The 13,826-nt window shown below is 39.5% G+C and overlaps 1 protein-coding gene across 9 annotated transcripts; it reads left to right on the top strand.

Annotated features, from left to right (window-relative positions):
- Positions 1–545: 545 nt before the first annotated feature.
- On the top strand, positions 546–11,441 carry LOC105054876 (uncharacterized protein At3g49055). 9 transcript variants are annotated; one of them, XR_012135845.1, is made up of 8 exons: positions 546–1,664; positions 3,514–3,590; positions 4,364–4,475; positions 4,552–4,668; positions 5,167–6,601; positions 7,397–7,620; positions 10,700–10,803; positions 10,888–11,441. XR_012135845.1 is itself a non-coding variant. In XM_073246699.1 (5 exons), exons 1-5 carry the CDS (start codon positions 732–734, stop codon positions 5,536–5,538), a joined length of 1,611 nt encoding a protein of 536 aa, XP_073102800.1. In that variant the 5' UTR covers positions 546–731; the 3' UTR covers positions 5,539–11,441. The 9 variants fall into 9 exon arrangements, 1 of the variants encoding a protein (XP_073102800.1); XR_012135846.1 differs by having other exon boundaries at positions 10,896–11,441; XR_012135842.1 differs by having other exon boundaries at positions 7,397–10,803.
- Positions 11,442–13,826: the final 2,385 nt, after the last annotated feature.

The raw sequence follows: 13,826 nt of genomic DNA on the forward strand, positions 1-13,826 counted from the left end.
TTTGGTCCGGTTATCCAGTTTTATTTCTAATTACACATAATAAATTTTTAATTACATGAATACATGGTTTAGTTACAAGGGTTAATGTTTTCCTCCAAAACCATCCAGGGGCATTTTTATCATTTTTGTGAACTTAAACGACTGGCAGCAGATGACTTGAGTGGATGGTAGAGATCTAAAAATAACTTCTTATACAATTCAGAGAAATTTTATTCTACTTAAGAGGTCTAGATACTTAAAAGTAAATCCAAATCAATCAAGGGACCTATAGATAATTTTTCAAGATATTATTAGTTAATGATTTCGGGTAACAGTGGTACCCATCAACAATTGGAGCAAAATTTTGAGCATGCCTAATAGAATGACTAGGCCAAGACAGCATCATTTGTGGCCCTTCATCCAATCCCAATCCTGATTTTTATATAAAATTGTTCTGAACTTTTGATCAGCACCATTCAAAGCCTTTGCCATACATGAGTAACCAAACAACAAGCCCTTCCCTCGACAGCGTCAATAGCGAGACGCGGGCTCACCAGATGAACGGTTGTCAATACTTCCAAATCTAGATCAAACCCAGCCGCCCCGCGCCATCCCAACGTCTCTTCCCTCCTCCCCTTTCGTTTGACTGGTAGCTAGTGTGCTTACTCTTCTCCTAATTCTAGGGTTTTCTCCTCCCCCGTGTAAATGGCGACCCAGAACCCTAGATATCTCTCGGTTGGATTCTTGATGACATGGAAGGTCCGTCCGATGATCGAGGCCCCGAGCTTTCCTCGATCGAGAACCCTATTCTTCCCAATGGCGACGCTCGCCCGGACGATGCCCTCCCGGACGACGCTCGCCCGGACGATGCCCTCCACTCGGAGCTCGAATCCATTGGGAATTCGTACAATGAACTCCAGTCTAGATGCATGGCCTTGGAGGAAACCCTGGCAGATCTCCGTGCCCATAACTTTGATCTCTCTCAGGCTCTGGAGGAAGTATCGCGGGAGAGGGATTCGTTCCGGATCAAGCTCCTCGAGGCGGAGGACTCGGCTAAGGATCAGGAGGAAGCGAATTTGAGGGAAAGATTGGAACTTGGATGCGAAATTGAGGTGTCTAGGGCGAGGGTTTCCGAGTTGCTTGAGGAAAGGAGCCAGAGAGATGGGGCCTTGTCTGGAATTCTTGATTCTATCCTGATGACAAAAGAGTGCTTGAAGAGAATCGGTGAGAGGATATGCGAGGAGAAATTGGAGGAAACTGAGGAGGAGAAATCCAATTTGGAGGATGCATTGGAGGTTTCAATGTTGGAAACCCAGTCAATGCTTAAGCTTGGAACAGTAGTGGAGTCTAAGTTGTTGGAATATGAAGAGAAAATAAGAAAGGAAAAGAAGGAGTTGGAGAACAGCATTGTGAGTTTGACAGAGGAGAATAGGGATATTGGCAACCTGCTGAGGATAGCTTTAATGGAGAAAGAGGCAGTAGAAAAGAGCCTTAATAAGCTGAGGGGAAATGCAGAACAGAAGAAGGGTGTAATCCTGCAGATAGCTGAGAGGGGACTGCAGAAAGTTCGATTTGGGTTCATGATGGGGGTGACAGGCGGGGACTCACAAACAGATCAGACAACTAGTTCTAATGCAAGCACAAAATCTGATGGCAGTGAATGTGATGAAGAGGTCATCAGTCTGGTAATTGAATCTGCTTCCTCCTGTTGATTAGTTTTCTACTTTTCTTCTAGGGTTAATTTTATGCATGATGCTTAATGATGATATAAAAGCTTTAATAAGATTATACATTGTAAACATGATTGAAAATCTGTCAGCATCTGAAGTGCGAGAAGGCTTCATTTTCGATTCTTCTGCTTGCTGATGTTACCTTTGTTCACCTCAAAATAGAATTATAGAAACTGTTTTGAAGGATGGTGTCTTATTGAGCCCCAAATCTGCATTTCTGCTGATCATACTGGAATTCTCCCACATTTTATCTTAGTAATTTTGGATAGATAATATGTGGTATAATTAGTGAATAGGAATTTTAGAACTTTGTTCATTATGCGATATCAATGCACCTTTTCTATTACCAATGACTACCAACTTTCGAAGATTAATTAAAAATATACTCAATTTTGAAGTGTTACATATCAAGCACTTATGGATGACATCTTATATTATCTCTATGCAATATCAACACACTTTTTCTATTACCAATGATTACCAAATTTTGAACATTAATTAAAAATATACTCAATTTTGAAGTGTTACATATCAAGCACTTATAGATGGCATCTTATATTATCTCATAAATTTTTAGCATGAATTCATTTTGGCAAATTTCATTAAAACTTAGCCAGTTCCTAAGTAGATTATTTTTTACTGACACGAGCAAGTGGAGAATGAATGGACTTCTTAAGCTACTATAAGCAAATCTTTAAAGCAAGATGAGGACATACTGCTAAAAGTTGATCGAACAGAATATTATTAGTCATAATTGCATATGCAATAGTATGGATGGGCCCTTATAGAAGGTTGCATTTTCAGGAATTCATTGAAATTGAGTTATTCCAAATTTTATTTTTGGGGAAACTATTACAAATTACACATTAGTGGTAATTTTTTTCCCTTGAAATTTACTCCTTTGCTGTTTTTCTGGACTTTCCTCGAACAATTGGAATTTGTTCTGCTTGTGGCAGTTGAAATTGCCTTCATAGTTTATGGTTGTTCCTGTGTATACCTATAGATTGAAGAAGTGGAAGGCAGTGGCAGTCTGCATAAATATGATTATACTTAAAAATTATCACAAAAGAATACAAATTGGTTCCTTTTCGGTTTTTCCTGGATCAATCTAATTATGATGCAACATATTGGACATTCATAACATATGTAATATGCAGTCTAATTATGGATAACACATTAACTTCTCTTCTAAGACTTAAAACTCCAACTGTAATGAACCTTCACTATCAAGGTGTCTGATTTAATATTAATTATGTATTTACTTCTAAAGTGACATTTATATATGGATCCCATAGCCTTGTGAAATCATACCTGCATAGTCTGAAATTGGAATCAGATTGATTTAGAATCGGCTATCTAATTTTCCTCTTCATGAAGGCTATCTTGAGCATTTACTACACTTGACCAAATAGGCCACTTTTGTTCACTATCGCTTGAGTCTTTATCAATACAAATGTTAGGGTTCACTTGTTGCGGATGTTTCTAAGCTTATGTTAACCTTAACAACCTCATTTTTTTTTCTTGGGTTTATTTTCATTAGCCATCTTTATTGATTGACCTTCATCCATATATTGCAGCTGGTCTTGCCATTCTCCTTGCAATAAACCCTGAGCTTATTTTGGCCTTAAAACAAAAAAATATATCAATTATCATGCTAGAGAAACTAGATGTTATGTCTCAAATACCTTCAAGCTGAACTATTGGTCATGAACAATATAGTTTCAGGCACAAAGATATTTCTGCCCTTGAAACTGACTGCATGAAAAATAATATATTTGTTGCTTCTGGATTTTTTTCTGATCAGACTTCAACTGTGGAAACTATAATGAAGAATCTACGGCGTGAGATAACTGAATTAAGACGAAATCTGGATGAGTCCAGGTAATTTGTTCATGCAGCAGCTTTGGATCTTATGGTTGGTTATTGCCATCCATGTGTTTTTCTTAGTGTTACCATATAATCTCGGCATCAAATTGTTTTGATTTATAAATGCATGACAGAGAAAGTTTGGATATGATTATGTTGATCTCCATGTGAAATAAGAAGTATACATTGAATCAAGAGGAAGAAAAATACCATTAACAGCTTACCAATCTCAATATATTGAGCTGCATCTTTTCATGCATAGCCTAGAAGTGCACTTATCTACACTTGAAACCAAAACATTCTACAAAGCTGTAAACTTATGAAATCATATAAGCAAACCTATAGTGAAATCCTTGTGAGGATGGTGCATTGTAGCCTATACTTAATTCAAAAGATGTCTCTTACTAGTTGTCATTTCTTGCACTCAAGGGCATCCTAACTCCTTTCTTTCATTTATAATTTTCTCCAATGTGTTTATTCTTTAGTATAACCAACTCTGTATGGCTGGGACATGGTGTGATATGTATTCTTCTGATTGCCTACTTTTGAGGACCAAATTTTTTGAAGTAATCATTTTGCATAATCTCATCCTTAAATCTTAGTATTATCTCCAGTATTATTCTAATATAACTACTATGTACTTGGTGCTGTTAATGATGCATGCCTTTAATTTGCACACAGCCAGCAAGTTACATGTGCAGGCATTCCAGTGTTTAGTTTTTCTAAAGTGGTTTTTCTTTTCTTCTTAGTGTTTTGCTACTCATGCCTTTTTTTTTATGCATTACCAGGTCAGATAGTGAGCATCTGCAAACTCTTGTTGATGAACAAGCTCAGAACTTAGCAGGGAGTCAACTATACATTAAAGATCTTGAAGAAAGAGTGAATATGTTGACGCACAGTGTAATCACACACTTCAGCTATATGTCATTTTCTTAAGGTCAAACAGTATCTTACTTCTCTTCTTACCACCTACAAGGTTGAAGAGCTCATGACAGAGATAAAAGAAGCAGGAGAAGAGGTTGCAAGATGGAGGGAGGCATGTGAATTGGAGGTAGAAGCTGGAAAAGCTGCAATTGAAGAACTTGAGAAGGAGGTGACAATCTGGATGCCATGATTTGCTTGGTCACGTAATTTTCACAATGGGCTTGGTGGAGATCTGTTTGTTCCCTCAAAGCTACTTGACATTGTGAATTAAACTCAACTCATTTATTGAGGCTGTCTCATTAAATTTCAGCCATTAAACCATTCACTTTACATATCTTGATAAAAATCTTATTCATAATTTAACTAAGTTTATACCTCATGAAATACGGAAATAGTATTTATAGCAATTAATACCTCCTAATCAAAAAGTTTCTTCTAAGGTCTCAATACGTTTTAATATCTTAGTTAGTGTCATATCCTTGATGAATACTTATTGACACCATATATTAAAAATAAGCTATGCAGTCTTGTCTTCTTGGTTAGGGTTATAGTTATAAAGAAAGAAAGATCAAGAGAGCAGCCATTCTTTCCAAAAAATGGTCATATCTATGCTCCAGTAACTGGATTGTTAACTTGACCCAAGTTTGATCATAATTTAAATTCATAGGTTCATTTGCTGAGGGAAGAGCTCGAGAGGACAAAAGCAGAGTTGAATGCTGCAAATAACAAGCTGATGCTGAAGGAAAAGCTAGCAGCCACTGCAATGGCTGCTCAGGCTGCTGCTGAAGCCACCCTCAGGCTGGCAGACAGCAGATCTGCTGGTTTCAGGGAACGAATTGAGGAGTTGACAAGACAGCTAGAGGAAGAAGCTGACCGTGGCAGAAGGGAGAGAAGTGGTGGCCGCAGGAGAGTGAGGCATATCTGCTGGCCATGGCCGGCCTTCAGAGTAGCACCATCTGCTCGTGCTGCCTCCCAAGGCAGGGCAAGGAGCAGGAGGATGCTGCCTGAAATGGAGGCTTTGTTGCATTTCAGAATTTAGGAATTCTGTGCAATCAAGGTTCCTGTGCAATCAAGGTTCTATGTCTTTCTCGAAGATTCCTGCGATAAGTGGTCCATATGTTTGGCAGGAATTTGAATCCTAGGTCATTAATTTATGCTGTGCTGTTCATCATGCAGTGTCTGTTTTAAGTACAGGTTCTGTGGCCATGCTAGGCCGAAGTGCCTACTATATTTTGGTTATTAGCCGAAGAAATTTTACCACAAATACAGGATCAGCTTTTTTTAAAGGTTGTATACCGGACTTTGAATGCGCAGCTGACCAAGTTTATTAGCATTTGATAATTTTTGTGGAATGTTGGCGGCTGAATAAACCATAGTTATATCGAAATTGCCTTCTGTTATACATAATCTTTGAGAAATAAGCATCTTTCTTTTCCATGGACATAACCTTTACAAGGAAACTGTGGTTCTGGATAAGAGGCATTAGAACAGTTGCCTCTATTTATGTGATATCTACAGGTATGGTTATGCATATATTTCAACTGCTTTGGTGTGTATTGGTATGAGTAATGATCATGCATAATTGGCCATATGCGGTTACACTGAATTATTTATACTTCCATATCACATTCTCATAGGATTATCTCATTATTGATGATGATTTTCTCCTGTAAAGGTAGGATGTATGGTGATTTTTCAAGCCTTAATGGTGGAGTCTGCAATTTTTGTTAAAGTCAAAAGTGAATCTGTGGATGCTACTCTGTTGAAATCTTCTTATGCCTGTACAGTTTTAAATGTTAGAAAGCAAACTCTGCAGGTAAATATTGATGTAAGTTTATTTTAATATTTTGCCTAAAGAATTTTAGAATGTTTGGTTCCATTCATGTCATTTTTTTTATTTTTTCGTGAAATTCATGTCATATTCATAAGAATCTTTTACACTTCTGCTAATTCTATCAATGCCAGTCCTGTTGCATGTATGATGCATTTTCAACAACTCTAACTTTGAATATAGAAGCAGAAAATTCAAAAGCATGACTACTTATGGATGATGGATGTCACTAAGCACACTCAGTTGGAAAGAAATTTCTCTCCCTACACAGGTAATTTAATGGTCTATTAATTGTAAATGAAGAATTTTCTTATTTCATTCTGCATCTTTCTTTTTCTCAGTGGTGTACTTGATATCTGAAATTCATCCATTTTGAGTCCTAGTCCTTAGATATCATTTCTCGATACTGATTTCTTCCACAGTGCCATGGTTAAAGTTAGAAGTGCGTGTGGCAGCAGTTTGGTTGGGAGAAGACATCCATACAAGTTTTTAATTTTTCTTTACAAAAATTAGCAGTACAAAGCATGTTTGTATGGTAATCATTGAATCAGGTGAGAGTGATGAAGGCTTTTCCTTCTTGCCCATGGAGAAGGAAAGAGGTGCCGTAGGTATTTGTAAGTGGCAAGATAAAATTAGACTAAAATTTGAAGGACATCCGATGTTTTTTCTAACAGACGTACCTTAGGGTCAAAAGCATATGATTCAGAATGTGTTGATATTTTTATTGACTCATAATAACAAACATGTATGATTGTTATAGAATTAATTATTGGAGATACCAAACATTTCCATTAGTTGTAAATTTAGGCTATGTGTTTATTTTTGGGAAGGCACAAACATTAGTATCAACCCTTGGAAATCTATTTAGATTGAATACAAGCTGGGAACCTTTTTCTCCAGGATCTGAACTCAAAAATGGTAAAAGATATGGATTCTTGTTCCTTGTGTTACTGGAATAACTCTTCATGATGGTACAAGAATGTAAGGCTTGGAGCTAACATCTTAACTAATCTATCTAATAAGTGGACCATTATATGACACTAAAAAGGGCATCCTTGTGCACCAGGCGGAAGCTTCTGCCACTGTGAGGTCTGGACTATGCAGCCTTACTTTCACGTGCAGAGAGGGCCGAGAGGCTGTTTCTATGTTTTGAATCCATGACATCCAAGTCACAATGGAGCAACCTTACCATTGCACCAAGGCCATATAGGAAACTTGCACAGGTGAAGATGCCAAGGAAAGACGGGAAAAGAATGTTAGAGAATGCAATGCTGTAATTATAGATTGAAGGTATGATTTCAAGTTAGATATCTCAATATTGCTATTTGTATTCCTGCAATTTTTGGTAAAAAGAAGAAGATGCATTGAGCTCCAATTTTTCAGAAAATGAATGTCTATGACAACTACAATCAGTTACTGAATGGTGAATTTCCCCTTTGTTGACATATTTCTTTCCTTCTATGACAAGCAAAAGCAATCTGTCTTTGATTTTTTCCCCTCCAACTTCTTTTTTTGTTTATCAATGTATAAACTGAATCTGAAACCTCAAGAATTTGGGCAGTCAGTCAAAGTTTATGTAACATGGGCCTGAATTTTATTTTTTCTGCTTACTTAAACTAAATTAAAAGTATCCCACTTACAGTTGAATCGTTGATGCTCTCAGGTTTGTTATCATGCTAAAACCATTTAGCAGGAAGTAAGCTACATGTCAGGCTCTTGAGCATGATGAGAAAGAGTGGCTTAATATTTAATTAGTGTCCTTTTTGTTCTTGAATATAAGGTTTGGCAAGCAGATATACATTTGCATGTTGGTAACCATGATGAGGAGAAAGTGGAAAAGGGCATCCATTTAGTCTTACAAAAAGGACTAAGCAAAAGAGAAGATGAGAAGGCATGAATGATTTAGGGCCATAAGCATCTAATTCTAAAGGAACTGCTTTGATTTATTTTCATTGATCAAATGGCTTACCTTGGACTTGTCTCAGATAAAGTTTAAGGCCACACTACTATAAATTATAAAATGTATAGCTCATTTATGTAAGACCATATATAGTTGGGCATAATCATTTGCATATGGAAGTTCACCTATGTTCATGCTTCGTGCCTATCTCATGCCTTTTATATGTCATATTAATTTTTGATTGTTTCCGCTTGCAAGGATTAACCTTGGGTCTACTATTTATGTTTTGTGCTGCATGGACTTCAGTCTGATAGATTATGATATCATTCACAATATTGACATAGTCCATAAACTAGAAAGACATTGAACCAAAATACAATTTTGGATGCATTTGTATTAGCTAAGTGTGGTAACTAGTTCCAACTCTCACATACTTTAGCTTGCTATATGATAAAAAGTAGCATACATTGTGGAGAATGTTCTGTACACATACATGCAACTGTTCTTTGGTCTAACAGTCTAACTAGAAATAGATTAAGCCAATAAGACTTAGGTCCACCAATTGCACCTCTCTCCTTAGTGCTTGTGCTGGGGACAGGTTCTGACTTTGAATAAGGAAGGTGGCTGTGCTTACCATTATTCTCAAAAATAAATTAAGAGAGATTGTGTCATTTGAACAATCCTAGCTGTTAGATGACTGAAACTTCTCTTGATCTAATTGGAGATCCACCCCAAAAATTTTGAGGACCAAGACCATCACAGAAATTAGGAATATGACAACCAATTCATGTCTAGTTGTTTTCTCTTCGTGTCTATACCTTTTAAGAAAATAATAGGTCTGAGACTTGTTTGCAGCATTAGCTGGCACGCTTACGCTTCCTGTTTTTTATGCATCTTGCATCATATAACCTTTAGAACCTCAACAATATTTGTGGCCATTATCCAAATTATGCTAGAAGGCTCAAATAAAACAGCAACTAGCTTGCCCGGCCATCAAATTAGCTCAGTTAGCCATTCAAACTTGACATATAGACTTGGTTATGGGTATGACAAGTGATTCTGCAAGAAGAAAATCTTAGAAATTAGAAGGATGTAAAACTTTCGTCTGATACTCATGGCTGAGTCCATGTAATATAGCTTACCTTACAAATCAGTCTTTTAATAAGTGGTGGTCATATGTAAATTGGGAGTGCCTTGCAGTTCTATTTCATCAGTGGCATGTTCCCTGCACATGGTTGTCGTACTAGTTATTACTGTCATAATAGTCTTCCACTGCCCTTTTCATGTGATCTGGTGGGCAAAACCTTCCTTCTTTGCTGGCAATGACTGATAGGAACCTTGAGCAATGCCTCAATCGTAAAAAGTGGGGATCTGTATGGAAACTGAAATCCTTGTGCTAGAGCCTATCTGCCCAACCAACCGGCCATATCACAGAGTGGTCCTGAAAGCCACAAGGCTTTGGAAGGCATGGTAGTTATGACTCTTCCTTTCCATCACATAAAGCTAACGTGAGTTCCCTTGTATCATTTCATTCTATAAAAGGTGAGAGGCATGTGACTAGCAACCTATCTTTAGAGATTTGCAATGCAATAGGTGAGAGATTGTTATGGAAAAGCTTTTCAAATGAATGCTTGAAAAAGGAAACAGAGTTTATGGGGTACATAAGTAAATCTATATCACCAACATCCTTACCTCTAGTGCATGTGGAACAAATCTTTGGGTGGTTTTAGACAACCACATAATGAACTGCACAGAGACTTGACTAATAGTTAATTGCTTGTTCTTCTAATGATCACATTTAGCTCGATTTCTTATCAATCAGATCAAACCCTTGACAAGATACTGCTTATTCTGTTATGATGGGGCTTAGTGAGGTTTGGGTCAGGGTTTTGTCATCACAGTTTGGTGAGTAGTTACTTTTCCAAAGCATAGTCATTATTGAAATGACATTCTTTGAATAATTGAAATGATGTATGTTCCTTGCATTACTTTTAGTTGATTTCCTTGAATTACTTTAGAATAATTGAAGTATGCGGTAGTTGTCAGACGGTGGTTAGAGTTGAAATAACTACTCAATATTCATTCAATGAACACACAAAAATTACTATGTATTTGGTACCGCTTGTTTCCTATGTATTTGGCGCTGTTTGTTGTCAATGTCTCTATTGCTGCTGCTGTTGCCGCTTAGTTGTATGCATAGTATGTGGAAAATTCTCACCGTTTCCTATGAAACATCACTTATGTCAGACCATTTCATTTCTTGAGGCCATTGGTAATTGTGCAGTAACCATCACATTTTGGTGATCTTACCCTGTAAGTCATCACTTATACAATGCTTGTTACTATTCTTACAGCGCTAATAAATGGTGTCATAAAGTTAAGACAAGGGTCTATGTGCTACTAATTTATTTGCTGCAATGCGAGAGGTTTGACCATGGAACTGATCATTTTTTGTCTGCATTGGTGAAGAACTCATACGTATCATTGTCATGCATCATTTTCCCCAATAATCTGATATTGCCAGTTTGATGTTAAGAAGCACTGATGGCTTGTCCAACTATATAAAACAAGTGGTAGGTATTGTAACCCAAACTATGCCATTCTCTTTTTGATAGTGAACTTATTGTTTTTAGCATGATAACAACCATCTGATAAAGTGTCACAGCTCAAACATAAGAGGGCCGCTGGATTGTACAAAGTTGGTTGAAACCGGGCCCAGAGCACCTTCCACTGTCTCATGGTGGGAGGGGATTCCACTCCAAGTTCCAGAAAAAGTCTTTCCTTTTGACAAGCCTGGTACATAAAAAGAGGTTGTGACCGAGCCCTTCTGTAATGATCTAAGGGGGTTGGCTGCTTGGCTGCAGAGATGATGTCCATGTGAAAGAGTGATAAAGATGCGTGTCTTCCACGGCTGATGCTCCCCTTTTCATTCCTTCGTGGTGGAAGTCTGGGGCAAGATAAGCGGTACAGGGAAAGGAAAAGCTGACACTGCCGGTTGGCCTTCAAAAAGCTTGGGAATAAAGTGGGCAGATGGATTTAATTGTACTATACCAGGGCATGGGATGCAGGAGGTTGGTGATGGTAGGGGGTGGATGCACTGCATGGATTGATTGTATTAACAGTGATTGGCACGTGAGAGGAAGATGGACAACTGATCTTCTCCAATATATATATATTATTTATGTGAATTAATAAATGCACTTTTTATGCATCCATTTTTATTCATGTTTGTCCAAATAAGGAAGTAAGATTTGAAGTAAGAGAGATGTATTTATCGAAAAGGATAAACAAACAACTAATAGACAAAAAATGATGGTATTGAGCATAGAGAAAAAGATGATGTCTGTTGACAATGGGGTAATCTTATTTATGATATCGAATACTACAAAGAGCTCGGCCATCATATTTATAGATGAAATCTTCTATGAACCTCGGTCAATTGAAGAGGTCTCGGTAACATAGGCGGATAGAGTTTAATTTCAGAATTCATGGGTCATGTTCTGGTCAGCAAATTGTCACCATTGTATGCTTTCATTATTGGTTAGCACTAAGTTTCCCTTATTTTCTGGCGACCCATCAAGTGCATGGACGGTGGGTATCAAGGGAAAGGAGAGGTAATCGGTGTGTTTCTTTACACAGGATACGATCCTGTTGAGTTTAAGTGAAGCTGGAGAATGCAAGATAGATGTGGTTTTTTTATCTTTCAAGTCTCTTTTCGTTTCCACCTAAATTGAGGTCACCAGAGAAAGAATTGGACGATGCAAATGCCTCATTTATTATATATTAATATATTAATCCACATGCTCCTGAGTTGCTGCAATGATTCCTTTGAATGATGATTTCTTCCTTGTGAATATCAGATGATTAAAAATGATACTGCACTCCACGTTCCAAGAACTACAAGTGGTAGGTTTAATTGCATAGATAATTTTCTCCCCGGTAACAATCCTTAGATAAGAAATAATCTTAAAAATTATAAACTTTTACTGTTTTCTATGTGATATGGTACATCACAGAGACCGTTCTGCATAGAAATAACTGTCATCGAACCTTGAGCAGATCTTCCACCCTCTATTCATTGCAACCACTAGTCCTCTACAGCTCTACCTCCTCTATATGATCATCTCTCTTCATCTAAGTGGATCACTCACTTATTGACAACATGAGTCCAAAGAAATACATCAAAATTGATAGTATATTAACAGCATATCCTATAATACACTTCTTATACTCATCAAGATTGATCAATGTCACATACAAGTTATCGACTAGTTTTGGTGGTGATTTGAGGACGATTATACAATCTGGAGAACACCACCATGTTGAAGAAAACTACCAAGAAAGACCATCTAATAAAGTCATTCCTACCATATCTTAAATTCCCGGGATGAAGACAAGAAGGATACGCCCCCTCTACTGCACATATTAATAATTTTCGGTTAGATTTTTAGCCAGCAGTTTTGGCCCCTCAAAAGCATTGTTGCGGCCAATCGCCTCGTCGCCCGATCGTCGGGAAGCGTGCACCTGCAAAAGGAAGTCCGCACTGACCGGAGGCGGCTCCGGCGGGGACCCTCCGACGGTCAACTCAGAGAGGTGACTGGGCAACAGTGAAATGCAGACAGAGAGCTCTGAGAAAGAGAGAGGGAGAGGGAGAGAGGAGCGAGCCTGCGTATGTGGGAGAGACGGACGGATCGATCCCTTGCATTGTTGCCTTCCCCGGTATATATAGTAGAGCACGGTATGGCGCCATCATTAATGGTGCGGACAAGTGAGGAACTGTCAACTCACTGTAGGCTGTCAGAGCCGCCGTGAAAACGTCATGTCGCCGTGTAGCCGTCTAATTACCAGGGTTGACCCGGCTCTCGGCGGGACAATGCCCCTAGGTAACTGTGCCGCATGTCCGTGTCAGAGCTGACAACGTCTGGCGGCCGTACGGTGGTTGGTGGAGTCGGCCGACCCAAGGTCGGTGGCCAGCAGGGTGGCGTCGGACTCCTCCGTCGGTCGGCGAGCTTCATGTGGGTCGGCTACCGGACCTCTGGTTTTAGTCGGTCGGGAATGGACCGTGGAATGGCCGCAGTTAGCCGCTGATGGCGTCCGTCGGCCTGTCGCCCGACCTACGATCGGCCAGTCAGAGTCGTCCGTCGGGCCGTTGGTTAGTCGGTCGGGCCGCCAGCCGGTCGGTCGGTCGGGCCGCCAGCCGGTCGGGCCCTCCGATAGTCAGTCGGTCGGTCGGTGGGTATCCCCCAACAGTTGCCCCCCTCCACTCCTAAGTCGGGTGGAGAGCTGGCCGATGCCTTCATTCGGGTAGCAAGACCGGGCGACTGGGAGTGGATTTGTCGCATGTGCAGATCCGACCGTACCGCCGGCTGATCCGTTGTCTGACACCTCACGAATCCCAAGTGATCCGAACGTCTAGTCGATGCCAGAAGTCGCGCCGGCGTCCGGTGTCAGACGCCGCGTCTTGTCGTCGTCAGTCGTCACGTCGGTGTCAGAAGATCGGGTGCCGGACGATACGGCGTCAGTCGATCGGATATTCGGCGCCGATCGCGGGTGAGGCGTCCCATCGGAAACGCGGACCGACGCGGGCGGCCGACTG

This window comes from Elaeis guineensis, chromosome 12 (assembly GCF_000442705.2).
Source record: "Elaeis guineensis isolate ETL-2024a chromosome 12, EG11, whole genome shotgun sequence".
Classification (NCBI taxonomy): Eukaryota; Viridiplantae; Streptophyta; class Magnoliopsida; order Arecales; family Arecaceae; genus Elaeis; species Elaeis guineensis.